This window comes from Podarcis tiliguerta, assembly GCF_965153285.1.
Source record: "Podarcis tiliguerta genome assembly, chromosome: 7".
In the NCBI taxonomy this organism is placed as follows: domain Eukaryota; kingdom Metazoa; phylum Chordata; class Lepidosauria; order Squamata; family Lacertidae; genus Podarcis; species Podarcis tiliguerta.
In genome coordinates, this window is record NC_139540.1 from 37,792,892 (window position 1) to 37,812,487 (window position 19,596).

At 39.5% G+C, this 19,596-nt stretch overlaps 2 protein-coding genes across 5 annotated transcripts in view; both read right to left on the reverse strand.

The window, feature by feature from the left end:
• Positions 1–19,596, reverse strand: part of RP1 (RP1 axonemal microtubule associated) — a 177,878-nt gene that overhangs the window by 130,635 nt on the left and 27,647 nt on the right. For all 4 annotated transcript variants that reach the window (XM_083450883.1, XM_083450885.1, XM_083450884.1 and 1 more), the window contains 6 exons: positions 8,264–8,427; positions 6,235–6,321; positions 4,010–4,139; positions 1,804–1,955; positions 1,032–1,110; positions 31–106 (listed from right to left, as the gene is read on the reverse strand). In XM_083450883.1, the coding sequence (XP_083307009.1) occupies positions 31–106; positions 1,032–1,110; positions 1,804–1,955; positions 4,010–4,139; positions 6,235–6,321; positions 8,264–8,427 (688 nt within the window). The remainder of the gene's footprint in view (positions 1–30; positions 107–1,031; positions 1,111–1,803; positions 1,956–4,009; positions 4,140–6,234; positions 6,322–8,263; positions 8,428–19,596) is intronic.
• Positions 13,482–19,058, reverse strand: LOC310682319 (oxygen-regulated protein 1-like; the record flags this gene model as incomplete). Its single annotated transcript, XM_083450889.1, has 1 exon — positions 13,482–19,058. One exon carries the CDS (start codon positions 19,056–19,058, stop codon positions 13,536–13,538), a length of 5,523 nt encoding a protein of 1,840 aa, XP_083307015.1. The 3' UTR covers positions 13,482–13,535.

Here is a 19,596-nt window from a genome sequence, read left to right on the forward strand (position 1 = left end):
ATCTTTTTCAAAATTATAAACTTCACAAACCTGTGGCACGCAAAGTTATAATCCGAGCTGGTGATAAAATCTTTGACTACAATTTTCTCCAGAAACCAACCATTTCCTAGGAGCAATTATGAAGATGATAAAGATTCCATTCTTAATAGTGAACTAATCACACACACACAAATGTCTGTTACTAAGATCCAGATAAAATGTGCATGAACAATGCATGGGATACTGTAGATATGCAATTGAGTCATCGCAGGGCTAACAAAACATATATCTTACTCAATGTCACCTTGAATTCACCTTTTCCATTCAATCTGAGCACATGCTCACCTGCTAATAAGCAAGTCTTATATAATCAAATAATCAACACACATCTGTGGACCATTTATTTGTACTACATATGAATAGCATTTACATATTAGCAAACTTTTCTCTATGATATTTTTTGGGGGGAGGGAATCAAATGTGAATTGTATGTAGAGGAAAAAACCCTAATCCGACAGTTTTTGCTGTAAAGGCTGCAGTGCTTACTGAATGATAAACTGCTGTGAAGCAGTGTAATTTTGTGGCATACTCCAGGAGCACGGAAAAGTAATGGTTCAATCATCAACCAATCAAAGCAAAGGTTCACAATGCAGATTGTCACCAGTTTGGGAGAATTGTATATTGACAAGCACAAAGCATAACTGAGAAGATTGATTCTTTTATGCTGCAGTTCTCAGTAAAAGGCTGAAAATCAGTTTACCTCTTCAAACATTACAGTTTCCCTACACGAAGTTTAAGAAAAAATATGTAAAAAAATGTGTACGCAATCATGTGTGAAAACAGTTTGAATGTCCAGTTTGTCACAGTTCTCACAAATGATGGTAGGCATATTTTTCCTAAAATAACCTGCTTGTCCTAAATATTGATCTGTCATTTTAAAAATAAAAATATGTCGCTTCTGTGAGTCCAGCAGTCATATAAATGGGCTACTTGTCATCATTTCTATGTCAGCAAAACAGGTTGACAGAGTTCACTGCATTGACATTTCTGACCTGAGCCAAGTCCATTGTGTCCTATAACAATTCTATGCAGATTTCCAAGGTGCACGGCTTCAAGTAAAAATATATCAGTCTGCAATCAAACAATTAAAGTGTGATTAGAAAAGTTTCAGGATTAAAAACGTTAGATCTCTCTCTCTGATGCATTATCAGTCTATGTGGTCAGTGAAGCACATAAGTATGAATGGATACCCAAAACCAGTTTCTACCTGTGTAGTAAATGGCAAAAATAATTCTTGTTGATCACAGTAACTCGCCTGAATTAAAATAATTGTTCAGCGGGCTCAGATCCCTTGGAAGCAACACTGAGGCTAGGTGGCTGGCAGCTGAGGAATCCCCTGGCCGGCTGCTTGGATGGATGGGCTTTCCCTCCAGCTAAGCATTTGAATCTTGGGCTAATCCAGCCGTGGCAAGTGGGTGGGGTTTGGGAGTGGAGCAGGCTTCACTCCTATAAAGGCTGGCTGCACCCTACCCCAGGGACCTCAGTCTGCTGAAGAACATCTCAGCCAAACCACATAGGGTCACTAGCCGATCTGACTTTGGCAGAATACTTTCCTAACCTACATATTTGAACTGTCCCTACTGATATGATTTTTTTAAAAAAATGTCCTGACATATTGCTAGTAGCAATATTGGAACAAATGAGTTTATGGGTTAGAAACCTGTGCTTTCTGAATGCATGAATAGCCCTGTAGAAATATTCACAATGAAATGGGGACAGGGGAGTACTTCAGAAGATAAGGACACATTGCTATAATCCACTCACTTGTCCTTTTACACATTTCCTAGGTTTCTTTGACCTACGGAGCTGTCGGGAACCAGTGTCACCCTTTTCTCCATAGACAGCAATGTAGATATCAGCTTCTGTTCCAGCATTCCACAGATCACCTGTTACCACATGCACCTCATACACTGCCACTGAGAGTAAGAGAAGACAGGCTTTTACAAACATACTATTGCATGCACAACACCAACAACTGCTATTGATGCATCATCCTATTGAGAAGTTTGGCATACTATACAGTAAAAAGAGTTGCCCCCATATTAGCTAGTGTCTATAAGAAAACAAATCATATATAGGGTGTTTCTTATGTGTCATCAACATCAGGATGTATGTGTTTATGGGAAAATAAATGTTTGTACTCTGCCTCATTCATGAAAGGGTGTGTGCCTTTTTCAATATGGAGGAGCAAGTACAAAGCTTGAGGGTACTGCTGTCACTTGAGGCACAAGTGGCCTTGAGTGCCTTCCACTAGCTTTGGCTGGTGGCCCAGCTACACCCCTATCTGGACAGAGATAGCCTAACTTCTGTCATCTGTGCTCTAGTACTAGATTACTGCAATGCAATGCAGTCTATTGGGGCTGCCTCTGAAGATGGTTCAGAAACTTCAGCCGGTGCAGAATTCAGTGGCCAGGTTGTTCACTGGGGCAAGATAGTTTGAGCATCTTACACCAGGCATAGGCAAACTCGGCTCTCCAGATGTTTTTGGATGACAACTCTCATCATCCCTAGCTAACAGGACCAGTGGTCAGGGATGGTGGGAGTTGTAGTCCCAAAACATCTGGAGGGCCAAGTTTGCCTATGCCTGTCTTACACTGATCCTGGCCCGACTGCACTGGCTTCCAATTACTTTCTGGGCCCAACTCAATGTGCTAGTTTTGACCTTCAACATGGCTCAAGGATCACCTGTTCCTAAATGAACTGACCTGGACTCTGCAATCATCATTTGAGCCCCCTCCTCATGTGCCTCCTCCACAAGAGGTCTGGAGGGTAGCAACATGACAATTGGCCTTTTCTGCACTGGCTCCCCACTTGTGGAATGCTCTTTCCAGAGAGGGTTATCTGGCACCTTTGTTACATACCTTTAGGCACCAGGCAAAAACATTCCCTTCTCCCAGGCCTTTGGCTAATTAAACAATTAAATGTATATGGCCTTTTAAACTGGGGGGGTGGGAGAGATATTATTTTTGCTATACATTTGTTATGATGTTATACATTTTTGTGTTTTAATATTGTAAACTGCCCTGTGATCCTCAGAGAAGGGCAGTATAAAAATTTAATATATAATTAAGATAACAATAATTCTCTACAATAATGTGGAGAAAGTGTTGTATATCAAGGCAAGCAGCTTCTGTAACATCTGTCTGGGAGCAATGACCCAGAGGCATTAAGCTGATTTATACAAGGAAAATATTAATGTATATAAATAAACGTGGAAAAGAAACCAACCAGGCAAAGTTAAGCATCTTGAAGTTCAGCCAATTTCACTGAGAGAGAATTAAACATATGCTTAATTGTCCCACTAAAATCAATGGGTTAGTGGACCATTAAATCCCATTGGTTTCATTGGGACTGTTCTAAGCATGACTAAGTTGGTCTCCAACCCAATAAGACATAATTTCTAAATTAACTTCTTTATCTTGGAGTATTTCCACATCTACTATCGGAACTCAGAGAGTAGAGAAGGGGGAATGGTTGCTTGTACCTAATGAGGGGAATCTCTGTTAGCAAATGTAGCTACCAGATATAACGCTGAGTAGGAAGCGATCAGAGCAGTATATTAGGGATGTGGGCAAAGCCCTAAATGGCCTTGGTCCAATGTACCTGAAGGAGCGTCTCCACCACCATCATTCTACCCGGACCCTGAGGTCCAGCACTGAGGGCCTTCTGGCGGTTCCCTCACTGTGAGAAGCCAAGTTACAGGGAACCAGGCAGAGGGACTTCTCAGTAGTGGCACCTGCCCTGTGGAACGCACTCCCACCAGATGTCAAAGAGAACAACAACTACCAGACTTTTAGAAGACATCTGAAGGCAGCCCTGTTTAGGGAAGCTTTTAATGTTAAAAGTACCGGGCTTAAACATATATTTAATGGTCATATATTTCTATTTATCATTCCCCATTAAGTATTTTCCATGTCTAAGCAGTTTCCTATGGAGTCCCCATAACTCCTGCTATTTTTGTATTCCTTACCTGGAAGAATGGGCTGACCCAGATGTAAAACAGGAAGTTCTTGACTTATTTCGCCATCATCCTGTTGTGCCAGCCACCTATCTACAGGGAAATCAAACTGCTCCCCTGTCACAAGATTCTGCAAATGCAGCTGAAATGCAAGCAATCAAGTCTACATTATTGTGGTATCTTTACAAAAATAAACTAATACTTTTCAAAAATGAACAAATGCTGTTACAGTCTTTACTGGAACAGACCCCGAGTATAGTGAGGGTCACTTTTTATGCTGCATTATAAATATATAGAATGAGTTTTCCAACCCAAACCCATGTCAGAGGTTTCCTGAATTTGTACTGTAAGTACCATACAAATCTCTCTAATCTACCTTTCACCCCTCAGAATACATGATAACTATGTCTGTGCTCTTTAGAAGTCTAAGATAAGTGTATTCAAGGATGGAACCTGACTACACCCCCCAAAAATGCACAAAATGTTTCTCTGTTTTTTTTTACTCAGAAATACTTTTCATGTATTCTGAATCACACCAAGAGCTTACTTGACCAGAACAGTCTCCCAATTGCAGACACAATACAACAAATTCAATTCATGTCTGAATTTGAATCTATCAAATTTACACTTTGATGACAACTAAAACACAGTCATCCTTCAAAATTTGCATTTAACAAATTTTGCAGTTGTCAAGCCAATGTTTTAAAAAATGCATATATTAGGGTGAAGTGAAGATAAAAATTAATATATTAGTGAAAATGACATACTAAAATGCATTGAGTAAAATTGCTTGTAAAGATGTTTACATTAATCAAAACAGCATACAAAGATGTGTAACTAGATAGAAATTAACGGTAAAATGCTGAAGAATTTTCATGGGGATTAAATACGTATACAGTGGTACCTCGGGTTACATACGCTTCAGGTTACATACGCTTCAGGTTACAGACTCCGCTAACCCAGAAATAGTACCTTGGTTTAAGAAATTTGCTTCAGGATGAGAACAGAAATCGTGCAGCGGCTACGCAGCAGCAGCAGAAAGCCCTATTAGCTAAAGTGGTGCTTCAGGTTAAGAACAGTTTCAGGTTGAGAACGGACCTCCGAAACGATTTAAGTACTTATCCTGAGGTACCACTGTATATTGAAAATGACTGCAGAAAGTGTGGTGGAGTCTCCTTCTTTGGAGGTCTTTAAGCAGAGGCTTGACAACCATATGTCAGGAGTGCTCTGATGGTGTTTCCTGCTTGGCAGGGGGTTGGACTCGATGGCCCTTGTGGTCTCTTCCAACTCTATGATTCTATGATTCTAAAAAGGCAGGAGCAAAGGAGTCATTCCCACTCTCCCAATCACATGATAGTAATTGTGGTGTGAGGGGACAGAACAAGCGAATAGAGTCCTTATCAGCATTCTTGTGTGGATGCAGTACTTGGAGGATTTTTTTTAATTTTAAATTGCAGCCTTTATTTTAAAAAACCAAAACCTTAAAAATGGCAAATATATAGGGCTATCTGAATGTTATCCTCACTACAATGTAGGGGTTTTTTAAAAATAAAAAGGTTAGGCTGAAACACAGTGACTGTCCCAAGACCACCACCTATTGTTGAAATTCAAAAGAAGCATGTAACTCTCCTTCCACTTTCAAATCTTATAAAATGGTTTCACTGTTTGTTTAGAGCAGCCCCTGGTGATCTGAATAGCTGAGAACAGGGATTCAAATAGAGTTTGCTGTCATCATAGTCCATTGGCTGTGTGGTGTTCTTCATTGTCTTTAGTAACTTGGCATTCACTTGAAAGTACAGTGGTACCTCGGGTTAAGAACTTAATTTGTTCTGGAGGTCTGTTCTTAACCTGAAACTGTTCTTAACCTTAGGTACCACTTTAGCTAATGGGGCCTCCCGCTGCCACCCCGCCGCCAGAGCACAATTTCTGTTCTCACCCTGAAACAAAGTTCTTAACCCGAGGTACTAATTCTGGGTTAGCGGAGTCTGTAACCTGAAGCGTCTGTAACCATAGAGATACCACTGTACATCACTAACCTTGAGTCTGTGGTTTACCAAAATTTTGTTTACTGGATAACATTTTCTTCAGCAGCAGCAATGTACTATTCGAATTGTGTAGCTATGCAACATGTGAACATATAGTATGTGCATGACTAAGGTTTTGGCAAAGCAGCAAAAGTGTCATTTGCCAAGATCTTCAGAAAGAATGATTGATTTTAAGATATGGACATAGCTCACCTCTTTGCAGTGCCAGGCAGGGGTTTCTCCAGAGTTATTGTGCCCTATCCGTATTTTGTAGAGCTCTCCTAGGTCTTCCGTTTGTATCTGTTAAAATAACCACACACAAAATAGCAATTCATCTAGCTTCTTTGAACATAAAACTGCTCCAGTAACTTTGGTTCAATATGTTTCACATATTAGTTCAGAATACTATTTCATCTTTGTAAAGCATTTAGCTCAAGGAGGACTGAATAAGTAGGTCCAGCTGTGAGTCTGCAAAACTGAGTAAATTTACTTGAAATAGAATTCAAATGAAGTAAATGTGTTTAGGATTTTTGTGTCAATGGGTTCAATCTTAGGGCATCAATGTAGCCGACAACATATTGAAGCAGCAAGTCCTTGCTTATAGTGGTGTGATATATAGAGTGTTTCATCTTAGGACATTAGCCAGCTTATCAATTTACAGTCTGGAATGACTTCATTACTTATATGAACATCACTGTTTATTTTTATATACTTGTAGTCCTTGAAGCGTGAAGCCAACCTCTACAGGGAAATGTGATGAACTGAGAGTTATATGGGTTGAGGTTGCCTTAGATGGACCAAAAAAGCAGAAGGCTAGCCAGCCAATGGAATACAGTCTCTTGTTCTCTGGCCTCAACTCTTCTTCCCAGCCCAGGGGAAAATCAGAGGAGAAGGAGAATTGTCTGGGAAGCCTTTGCCCTTTATTCAAGTAACTTCTAGGCCAGAGGATGTTGCTTTCCCTGACTTCTCAGACTCAAAGCGTACCCCCTGATCCAGTCTTCACCTTCCACATGCCATTGGAGGCTGCAGCTGCAGAATCATGAAATGATCCTTTAAGAAACAGGCAGCTCCTCATAGGGGGAGATGTCAAAAGTAGGTCCAGACCAGTTGGCCTTCAGAAGGCTTCAGCATAATTCTGAGGTAGCAGTTTCTGCCTGTACTTGCCATAGTCCAGGGTTCTAACATATTGTGCTTTACCTTGGCAGTTATTATCTTGTACAGCTTATTAAATGTGATTCTGCCTTTTCAGATTTGACTTTGCTCTTCAGGATGTGACCCTATCCTTCCAGTAAGTGCACTGCTTCAATCCAACCTCCCCTGGGTACTATAAGCCAAGCTAGGACAGATCATACAGGCCCATGCATACAAGTTCACTCATTTTTCATTTCTACTGCACCCTCTGGGGACTGGCCATTTCTGATGGTGGCAACCATGGATTTCAACTGCACCCATCTATCTTAGGCTACATTTCTCATGGTTTTCCAAAAGCCAACTGGACTGAATTCACCTTCAATAAGTATCACTGGAAAACATAGAGCCATCTTGGCCTCAGCTGATATGCTGGAAGTCATGAACTGACCCTGGGAATACAAGTGAGCTTCATCAGGAAAACCCCATTATTACTGTTTACCCGCCTTAAATTCAAGTCATGGGTTTTATGCAATGTAGCACTATATAAACATTTTGTCCATGCAAATATTTCTGTTCATGCAACATATTGCTCTCCCCATCTCCTCCCCCTGCACCCCCATATGTGTTCTAGGAGTTTTCCCAACCCTCTGGAACAGAACCGAGAGGGTTCAGGGCATGCAGTGGAATGAGAGGGGTGGAAAAGTCACATCATGGAAGCAGAAGTCTTGTGCTGGCAGCATGCAGTTATTGAACACCACCCAATGGATCGAACTGCTTCCCCATGACAAAATGTTTAGAACATCCATTACAACTGATCTGCAATGAAAGCAGTTTTTGCAAATTCAAAATGCCATGTGACGGTGGCAAATAATATAATTCAGTAAACAGGATTATGTGGAGCAGCCCTAAAACCACAAAGAGCTACTTTAGAAGCATACACCACTTTTTGTTATAGTCTTTTCCACTCTACACAACTGGAGAATGACTGAACTGTGTTCTGGACTTAACAATAAAGAAATGAAAACTTTGCTTAACAAAAAAAGTTAGCTCTTTATTTTTAACTATGTGCTATCCTTATAAAAAACAGTATTTTATTATAGTAATAACTTACAATGAATGTATCTTCATTTCCTCTTTCAAACACCTTTTTCTCCTCTCCATATAGAAAGACAGCTCCTGAATTATTTTGATCCCCATATAGTACAATATAAACTTGTGAGCTGGTGCTGGCAGATGGTAGGTCACTGGTAAAAACTGTTACCTTCCATTTCCTAGCTAAAGAAACATATAAAGAAATCTATAATTAATGGGAATTAGGATGTGCCTCTCACCAGGTAAGAATTGCCCTTCCTTAAAATAATCACAAATTACTGGAAGTTGTGCCTGAAATACCCATTTTCCACACTCTGGTTTCAACTAGGCAGTAGCAGATGGCATCGTAGGGCAGAGGTGCTCACCTGACCTCCTAGGTGAGTCGCTGCTGTTCACTAGCAGGAAGGGCAACAGGGGATGCAGTAGCTTGGATGGCACAGTGCGGACGTCAGGAGTGCCAGATTAGCTCCTCTGGTGTGTTTGCTCCGTGACACCCTTGTCAATGCCCTACCCCTCCCAATAAGCTTCACTGGCTCACCTAGCAGGTCATGTCAGGTAAGAGGTCTACTCCACTACACTGTCCATTATTGCAATAGGGCTTCAATGATACACATTCACACAAACAAGCTCATGCTTCCGTGAACCTCAGACAGTCTTTCTTCCTCATGCCTTATAGGTTCTTTTCTTCGCCAAGGTCAATTTTGATTGCCTTTCAGCTCCTGATTCCAAAGAAAGTTGATAAGAACATGAGAAGAGGCCTGCCAGATCAGGAGAAAGGCCCATCTCATCTGGACTCATGTTAGGGGAAGCTCACATACTGGACCAGAGAGCAACAGCACTGTGATTCCCAGCAAGTGTTATTCAGAAACATACTGCCTCCAACAGTGCAGGCTAAGCATAGCCATTATGGCTCGTAGCCATTGTCCCAATTCCAGCACAGATTGCTTTGTCACACAGATTTACAATTATTGCAGCCAGATTCAGAGGCTGTCTTCCATCACATTCAGTTTTAGCACAGATTTTCTACAGTGATTTCCTCCTTACGGGAATTATCCATGAAATGAACAGGAACACTCAACGGGCAGCCATTTAGTTTTTCTCATTCTGTCCCTGTACTTGTGCCTTGATAATGACTTATAATGTTAATAATATAGCACCAATAAGACCTGTACAGCTTTGCTTTTATTAAATCATTCTCTTCACTAGTTGTAATTGAATATTATGCTCATTTGTTTAATCCAATTTAGCAATATCCATGAGATTAAAAGAAGAAACTGGTTTTAAGAATCAGCAGTTAAGAGATAAATGACAATGGGTTCTTTGGGGCAATAGCACCTGTGAAAGGGAACTGAACATCAGTGCATAATGGCCTGCAATTCTGTAAAGCAGAAATCATTCTCTGCATCATCAAATGAAACGATGTAATGCTTTCAATATTTAGTCACTACCCATTAACCACTTGCTGCAATATTTATATTTAGAAACTTTATATTTAATATTTATATTTAGAAACTTCTATAACACAAATACTATATGTATAGGAGAAGTACCACATTGGTTATCACACCTTAGGAGTCCAAATAGTTTGTGACCTAATAATGAAGTTTTTCATCTGAAAATTTCCAGACATTAATGGCAACCTTTAGGCAATCTTATTAGTTACTGCTTGTGTTCATGATGGAGTAAAAGAAGAGTAGGAAACATTTTTATACCCAGGGGCCATTTCCCCTCTCGAGTGACCTTCCAGGACCACATGCCAACAGTGGACAAATCCAGAGGCAAAAAGTGTGTGCAGCACATGACTTACCTTTGTACCGTAGGCTACACTCCACTATGAAAAACAGAGTGGTTGGGCTGTACTGCTTAAATGACCTCCTTCCAGTTCCAACCACTGAAGTATAGTCCAGCCAGCTACCATCTTGCCTTTCTCTACTTTCCAGCTATTCACATTCCATCAGGGGACTTACAGCCTTCATGACTATATTTTGTGTATAAAATTATCATGATGGAATTTGTTTGTTTGTTTGACTTATATACCACCCTTCATCTTCAGATCTCAGGGCAGCTCACAAGATAAAAATGCACCTTTTTTGTTTGTTTGTTGTACCTCATGGTTCTTCAAGATGGAGCCCTAATCAAAGCTCTCCATCCTAGGCTCTTCCCACTTACGAGCTTCAGTAACTGAAGGCCATACAGGCCATTCAAAAAAAGCAATTTTCATCTGTGGTGGGAACTGTAGTGTGCCCAATTTTTGAGACATGTTTATTCTTAAAAATTCTAAAATAATATAAACAAAAACAATTCCTTCTGTTTGTTTTAGCACTACCTAAGTTACTTATTATAAAATGCACTGAAATGTTAATAAATGATTACACAGTCATGAATTAATTTGCATTATAGACTTTTCTTATTGGTTCTATGGACCCAGCATCCTTACATTGATCTAATACAACCAGCATAGTCTGGTTGATGTTGGACAGAATTCAATGTTATAAGAGTGGACCTCTGCTTGTGCAACAGGAGTTAGCTTTCCATTATTCAACACATAAACCCCAATCTTTTTTCAGAGGATCCCCCCAACCCTAAAGAGCAGGTTTTGAGGGAGTGCAAGGTAATGCAGGGGCATGAGAAGAAAGTGCGGCCCTGTTGTGTGACTGAAAAACCATTCCATTTGTGCATTGGCAGCAACATTTACAGCCCATTGGGTTGAACATGCAACTTCAAATACATGTTCAATCATGAACCCTCTGGTTGGTCTCTGGATGAATCACCTTCCCTCAGAGTCAGTTTTCGATCCATAAACTGGAAATGTTACTGTGAGAGCCTGATTCAGGGATTGTGAGGATAGATGGAATAAATTCTGTATTGTGTTACAATAATTATTCCTTTAAAAACTGGTTTCAAAAATTAGTGCAACATATATGTAATATCTCCAAGACTGGTGTTATCATCCATTATGCTTTTATTAATTATACAAGATACAGATTGAGGTCAGGCTGTTCAGCAATCTTCCATTTTTCTTCAATAACAAAGGGCTGTTCTTTTAGCTTACTTTATTGTTCATAATACAGATTCATTATCACAGAAACACAAATACAAGGGTAATGATAGCTACTGCTTTGAAACAATGTATAACAGCCAAGTATCTGTAGAAAAAACACATAGTCTTCAGTGTGGGCTTCCTCAAGGTTTGATTTTGTCCCCCGTGCTGTTTAACATCTACATGAAACCACTGAGTGGGGTCATCAGGAGTTTTGGAGTATATTGTCAGCTACAGTATATGCTGATGACACACAGCTCTACCTTTACATCTACAGGCATGGCAGTGGATATGCTAGAGCATTGTCCTGCCTCAGAAATGGACCAAATGAGAGTCAATAAAGTAAAACTCAATCCAGATAACACTGAGACACTGTTAGTGGGTGGTTCCCTAGATCAGATAGGTGAAAAGTTGCCTACTCTTGATGGAGCTACAACTCCCTCTGAAGGAGTGGGTACACAGCTTGAGAGTACTTCTGGACCCACTGCTGTTGGATGAGGTTCAGGTGGCCTTGGTGACATGGAGTGCCTGGTTAGGGATAGCATAACTTCTGTCATCTGGGCTCTGGTAACCTCTAGGTTAGATTACTGCAATACATTATACATGAGGCTGCATCTGAAGACAGTTCAGAAACTTCAACTGGTGCAGAATTCAGTAGTCACATTACACCAATCCAGGCCCAATTCAGAGTGCTGGTTTTTACCTATAAAGCCTTAAATGGCTCGGGAGATAATAATAATAATAATAATAATAATAATAATAATAATTTATACTCCGCCCACCTGGCTGGGTTTCCCCAGCCACTCTGGGCAGCTCCCAATCAAATATTAAAAACACAATACAACATTAAACATTAAAAACTTCCCTAAACCACAGTACCTCAAAGACTGCCTCTTCCATAAGAACCGACCTAGACCCTGAAATCATCATCGGAGGCTCTTTGTGTGCTTCCTCCTCAAGAGGTCTGGAGGATGGTAACATGAAAATGGCCCTTTTCTGCAGTGGCTCCCAGTTTGTGGAATGCTCTCCCAAGGGAGCCTCACCTGGTGCCTTTAGATGTCGGACATAAACATTCCTTTTCTCCAAGACATCTGGCTAATTAAATAATCTATAGTCTTTTAAATTGTGGGGAGGTATTGTTTTTGTTTGTTGCTATGTTAGGTCTTTTGTGTTTTTATATTGTAAACCATCCTGTGATCCTCAGATGATAATAATAATAGCTGCCTTTGGACTTTCAGAAATATGAACCAAGTTCTATTACCCTAGCTACATTTAGCTATTGCAGTGTTAGACTAGTAGTTTCTATCACGGTTATCTCCAGTAGAAATGCAACAAAAGTGGTAATGTATATGATGTTTTCATTTTTTGACCATTCTAGAGTAGTCTCCATAATTGAAGACTAACTAGTGTCTGATTTTATATTCATTAAGACAGAGAGCAAACTTGGTAAAAAAAAAACAACCAACAAAACTAGAGAGTGGCCTGGTTACATACATAAATGAGATCAGTTAGCCCTTCTTAGAATCATGCCTTTGTGTATTTTCTAAGTTTCTCAGTGTATAGAACACAAGAGTAAAGTTCACCGACATAATACATAAGAATATTGCCCATAATCGCAATACTTACTGTTGCCCATTTCAATATACATTCAATATACAATATTGTTTTTACAGTTTGTTAGAAAAAGTATATTTAACACCTGTTTTGTAAAACTAAAATGTTCTGTATACGGCTCTCCAAAGTATTTCACTGGACAAATTATAATTATAAACTATGATAAGAATAATTATGAAGATTTAGAAATGTAAACTTAACAGTTTTTTTCAGGTAAGTTAATTACACTTGCAGTTTAGAGAAAAATAACAATAAATAAAATGATCACAAATTGTCTCTCTAATAAAATAAACTTAATATCAGGCCTACTCCCTGTCCATGCTAGCATAATGGGCTGCATTTCTAATGTTCAATAATATGGGTCATGAGTTTAATCTACCATCACAAAAAAAAAAAAAAATTAACTAATATTTCCATAGTTGCTCATGGACAAAATTTTTGTAATGTTATTTTGCATTTGTTAAGGAAAATATGTAACAAGAGTGAGAAAAACAAACAAGAACAAAAAAACTTTTTCACAGAAGAATTATTAATAAGAAATTAGGAATATATATTCCTCAAACCAGGGCATAAATTCACTGTCTTTATCATTTGTGGTTTTGTTTTGTTTTAATATATAGGCAGTGCTATATAATTATTAATAACTTTTTTCAGAGTCTGAATACTCATTGTCACTTTCATCTTCTTTTACATAAGGTGAAGTTTCTTCTTTGATACTGAGGGTATTTTCACCTTCCAAGTTTACAGTTACTTTCAAGCCAGTACTATTTAAGAGTGCCTCATGATGGTGAAACTTTTCATGTTTGCAGCCTTCTGTTACATCTGCTAATGAAGAAGTAGGTTTCTCTGCAACCATTTTGTTTCCCTTATCTTTTGAGTTCTGCAGTACAGATAAATTATTATTCTGCTCCACTGTTATCTCACTGAATGCATCGCTACTGGCATTATTTTCATGACTGTTGATCTCCTGTGTGCCTACATCAATATTTTCTGTGACATATAATTTCTTTAAACCTTGATTTTCTTTCAGTGCTGCTGACACAAGTAAACTGAAAGTACTGCCATTCATGAAATCTAAAGTATTGTCAGCATAGAGTCTGTTAAAAATATTATTTGCAATGTTATTAATGCTGCTGTTTTTCAGGTCTGTGTGATATTTGTAAAGTCCAGTTATATTTTTGCCTTGCCATATGAAATATGGAGTATTTGTTAACAAATGTGACCCCACTTGGTTCTCAACATCGGAGGCTTTTTGGTAAGCACATCCTCTGATCTCCTCATTAGTTGGCTTTATGATGGCTGTCAATATTGGACAATGTTGTCCACAGATAGCATGGAGTTTATCCAGCGAGTCTTGATCTTCACGGCTACTCCTGATTGAATGAGTGTTGCGTATTGGTTGGGTTTGAATTGGCTCATCATTTGAAGACTGTTCTGCAGGATGCACCTTATTGTCTGGTAATCTAAATTCTACAGAAGTAAGAGCTGGGGAATTACTTTTCACTTCTGTATAAAATTGTGTGGAACTGTTACATCCTGCCTCAAAAAGCAAGGAGCTACTACACTGGTTGTTTCTGCTTTGTATACTTAAAGTATCAGGAAATGGATCCGAATCACTGTTATGAGGCATGTTGAAGTAGTTGCATCCATTGTCATATGGCTTAGCCATGTCTTCAAGTTCAGAAGATGATATTTCTTTGAGTGGCGGCCGGAGATTCAGATTCCCAAAATGTGAATACGGAATTTCATCACTATGATTGTCAAATGCTGTGTCGGCCGATGTTGTCTCTGCATTGCCATACATTCCAGAGTTCTCAGGTGGTGACCTCCTTATTAAATGGTTCTCCTTAAGAAGCCATTTTCCTTTATCAATCAGTACTCCTTCATCTTCTGCAATGTGTTCCCTAGCTTGGCAGTGCTGGTTTGTGTATTCCACTGAACAGTCATCATTATAATATGCGTCTTCCCCATTAAGACTAAACTGTGGTGCTGGCAAGGTAGCATTTTCTTTTTCCCACATGTCATTGTTTGCGTTTAAATCTTCTGGGATTTTAGGTGATGCAAACTCATCCAGCCAGGTATGATTCTTTTGACACAACAAAGGAGCTCCCTCCATTACATCATGACAGGGTTCTTCTACAGCATTTCCTTGTAGCGTTTGAGTCAAATATGGAGGATCAAGCTTAAAAGGGGACTTAAAGGAAGCTTCGGCTTTACCATAAAGTCTCTCAATAGTTCTTTTCACATACCCTTTGTTGTACTCTTTTTCATATATTGCTTCATCTACACTTTCATTCGTCAAGTCACTGGAATGCCTAACATTGTAATCACTTTCATCAGTTTCTGGTCGATAATCTGACAAGTCAGAAGTGGCAGGACTTTTCAGGCATTTTTTGAATTCCAAAGAAGAATTTGAGTAGGATCCACCCTCAAGTTCCTTTACTATCAGTTTTACTCGGGACACCTGTTCCTCTTCTCCTGGAATTTGCTTAGATTCATAACAAAAAGATAATGGTGATGGTGTAGACAATCGTTCTGAAGTCTCCTCACAAGTACCATCTTCCTCCATGTCTTCCCGTACAGAATTTTCTACAATGTCACCATTTGCGGTATTATCAGCAATGGAAGTAAGACACTCACTTGAATTTTCCTTTAACAACACAGAGTTGGTCCAGTTTAAATCTTCTGTGCCCTTTACTTCCTTATCATCTAACTCTGAAGTTTCTAGATCAAACATGTGGTCTTTATCATTAGAGGTCATGCTGTGAGTGCTTGACTTAGGTTCTTGTGATATCTCTGATTCTTCATTATTAAATGATGTATCTGTGGTTTTTTCCTGTGTGCCTTGAAATGAGCTATGTTCAAATGAACTTTGTTCATTTTCTGTAGGCAGATCCTCATTTGAAGCCAAGCCACAGCTATTCAAGTCAGCATTAATGCAGTTCAAATTTTGCATTTCATCATGAACATCCAAATCATTTAGATCTGAATTCTCTACTAGAGTACTGCAGTTCTCCTCCCCCTCCTCCCCACTAGACTTCTCCAATTCTCCTGCTAACACTTCTGCATCAATAACTTCCTCAGAACTCAACCTATTCTTAAAAGTTAAATTCGTGTTTACTTTTCCTTCTTCTTCAAAGACTGGTATATGTTTAATTTCAGCTTGAGAAAAAATTTCTTTGTGGTATGTTGGTTCCTGTTTCTCTATTTGCATTCCGGAGAATATTAAATGGTTTGCTGTGCAGTCCTGAAGATTAGAGACAGCAGTCTTCAGGTCTTCAGCTTCCTCTTTAATTGCAACTTGTTTCAAATACTGCAGGAGTGTAAATACTTCTGAACAGCTACAGGTAGTTTGTACCATGTCATCTTTATTTATATTGGACAAAGTTTCCTTGAGGTTAAGTAAAAGGAGCCAAGCAAGGAGGAGATTGGAAGAAGATCCAAGAAGGGAGGAAGAAGAAATGTCTGTAATGCATTCAACATGGTTCTTTTCAGCACTGAGCACTGTTGATTTCAGCTGGTGCAGCAACAGACCACTGACACAATCCTTCTGCATATCAGGTCCTAGAATGTTACTGGTGCCATTGGCATTAACCTGGGCAGCAATTTCAGAAATGTACCTTTGATCACTGGTTTCTAACAGAACCTTCTTTTTGTCATTTTCATGTATAATATTACACATGGATAGTTTATTATTGCTCTGGATATCTGACTGTAATAAATACTTGGCTTCTTCTATTAAACTTGCCTCAGCATCTGTCAAACAGCCAATGTGTCCTTCGTACAATTTTTTAACTGATTCTTCAACAGTTCCTAGTTCACTGAGATGATTTAATGTACCATTGGATAGTTTACTTTCACTAATATTTTTATTCCCTGATAGGCACGCATTCGTTGCTACTAACTGACTTTCTTTATCTGAAAAAGACTTGACAGACAACTGATGCATTGTTCTGTTATTTGAATTTATGGGAGGTAAATGCTTTTTAGGCATTGCAGCATTTGGGAATATGTTCTGCAACCAGTTTTGGACATAGCTTTCAAGAGAAAGTTCTGCAATCTCATTTGTCAAGGCTGCATTCCTCAAAGAATCCAATGTTCTAGTCTCATCCAACACAGGGACTTTACTACCTGAAGCACTTTCAGGTTTTTTATTCTTTTTTACTTTTTTATGTTTCAATGATGATTTGTGTGATTTGGCAGAAGTTACCCTCTTTTCTTTTTCAGCCTTAGGACCACTTCCTGTATCAGTCAATGGCTTCCATGAAACTATGCAACCCGGTGTTTGTTCTGTTACATTAGCTGTGTCACATGTACCTTCTTTAATCTGTTCAATTTCATTTTTAGGGTGATCTTTAGCCATTAACACTTCTTCTGCTTTCAAGTGAGGTTTTTTGTCTGATTTGGCTTTTAACTTAGGCAACTGTCTATTTAGATTTTGCTTCAGGTTAGATTCTAATTCATTTTTCTGGGATTTCTTAGAAACTTGACTATATAAATCTTCTTTAGGACCTAAGCCTTTATTAGAACCTTCTAAGTTGGCAACAGGCAAAGCAAGCACTCTTTTATGAACTGTGATTTGAGGAGAAGAATGTGGTGCACTTTCTCTTGTGATATGCATCTCACAAGTCTTCACATCATTCTCAGGGGTTGCTTCGGCTGATATATCATGCAAGTTCTGTGGAAAAGCTGTGCCTTGTTCCACAATATCAGAGGAAGGTTTTCTCTTTTTCTTCTTTTTTTTCTTGCTCTTCTTTTTACTACTGGAAGATGCAGCTTGGCTTCCATCAGAGAGATGAGTTGCTGAGTTCTTGACAGTGATAGAAGAAGATTCTGTTATCGGGGGAGATTTTTGAGCACACTTGCATACTGTTTCACTGCTCCCAGGAGGTGAGTCATGTATGGAAGTTTGAGAAGAATGGTTGCACTGGTTGCATAGCACCTCCTCACTTCTTGACTGAGATAATTCGGGGTGGCCGTTGAAGATGCCTACTTCCCCTCCAGTTTGATCACTTTGATTAAGCAAAGGCAGTCCAGTTGCATGGGATTTCTTTAGAGAAGATTGAGCATGACTGATGCTAGAATCATAACCAGATGTTAAATTGTTATCTAAGCCTTCCTCTGCAACTGATTTCTCCAAAAATTTCTGTAATAAGCCATCCTCACAAGGCAAGGCATTGGACTTTTTAATTGTGACCTTGTTTGATGTTTCTTCCTCTGTCTGGCCATCCTGAGATTGATTGAGCATATGATTGCTGCAAATTTCACTTAGTTTTGGTGTGGTAACACTTGATGTTTTACTGCTAGAGTGAGTGACCAGGCAATATTCAGATTTGGTATCACCATTGTCCATTTCTTCACTGTAAGAATACTGCCCAACCATCTTTTTTTGGACTGCTGTGTCAGATACCACAGTTACACTTTCAACCAAGGATTTCTTTTGCTTGACTCTTCTAGGCCCAGGAGTAGGTGGTCTATAAAAAGGAGGTTTGATCTTATCATTCTCTGCCTGGCTCATATCTACGTTCACAGAAGAATTCTGCCAGATGTCATAATTGCTAGCTTCCTTTCCACATGAAATATCTTGACTGATCATTTCTGTGTTGATGGGCTGCAGTGAGACATCATCTTCAGCCCTGTTGAAGTTTTCTGCATTTTTCCCACATGACTCATCTTCTGCAACAACTGCAGAGGTGCCAGCACGGCTAACTGTGGTCGTCCATTTTATAGTTTCCTCTTCTTTTATGTTGAATCGAACTCTCATCTCAACTGTCATGCTGCCATCTTGATTAAGATGAACAGACTTCTCAATGTCATCTTCAGGGGGCACCAAAGAGAAATCTTCCCCAGTATGTGAATGATTTTCTGCTAGGCTTGTGTCAATATTAGGTATGTAAGAAGACTCTGAGTTGTTATCATTACTGTAGCCTTTAGAAGAAGAAGCAGAAAACATCTGTGATCGGGAGCTTGAGTCTATCTGTACACTCACTTTCAAGTAATTTATTGAAAACACCCCAAATGATAAGATTAGATGGAAAGTGCAGAAGACAGTCATCAGAAATAACCATCCAGGGACAGAAGCAGCAGACAGGTAGTAAAGAGACAAGAGAAAACACAAAAAGAAGGTTGTTAGTACAAAAACATTCAGATAAAATAGCATTGGGGAGGGATTCAATTATATAAAACATTAGTAATAAATGGTCAGCCCCGCTGGTTAAAAGGCTAAAACTTGAAACAATGAAAACCTATATAGCTTAAATAGTAGGGAGAAATGAGATAACTGTCCAGACACATCAGCTAGTATCACGTAGTTAAAAAAAAAAAAGAGCAGCAAAGAATAGACAAATATTTACTAGGTTTATAAGGTAAGGTAAAGGTACCCCTGCCCGTACGGGCCAGTCTTGACAGACTCTAGGGTTGTGCGCCCATCTCACTCAAAGAGGCCGGGGGCCAGCGCTGTCCAAAGACACTTCCGGGTCACGTGGCCAGCGTGACATCGCTGCTCTGGCGAGCCAGAGCTGCACACGGAAACGCCGTTTACCTTCTCACTAGTAAGCGGTCCCTATTTATCTACTTGCACCCGAGAGTGCTTTTGAACTGTTAGGTTGGCAGGCGCTGGGACCGAACAGCGGGAGCGCACCCCGCCGCGGGGATTCGAACCGCCGACCTTACAATCGGCAAGCCCTAGGCGCTGAGGC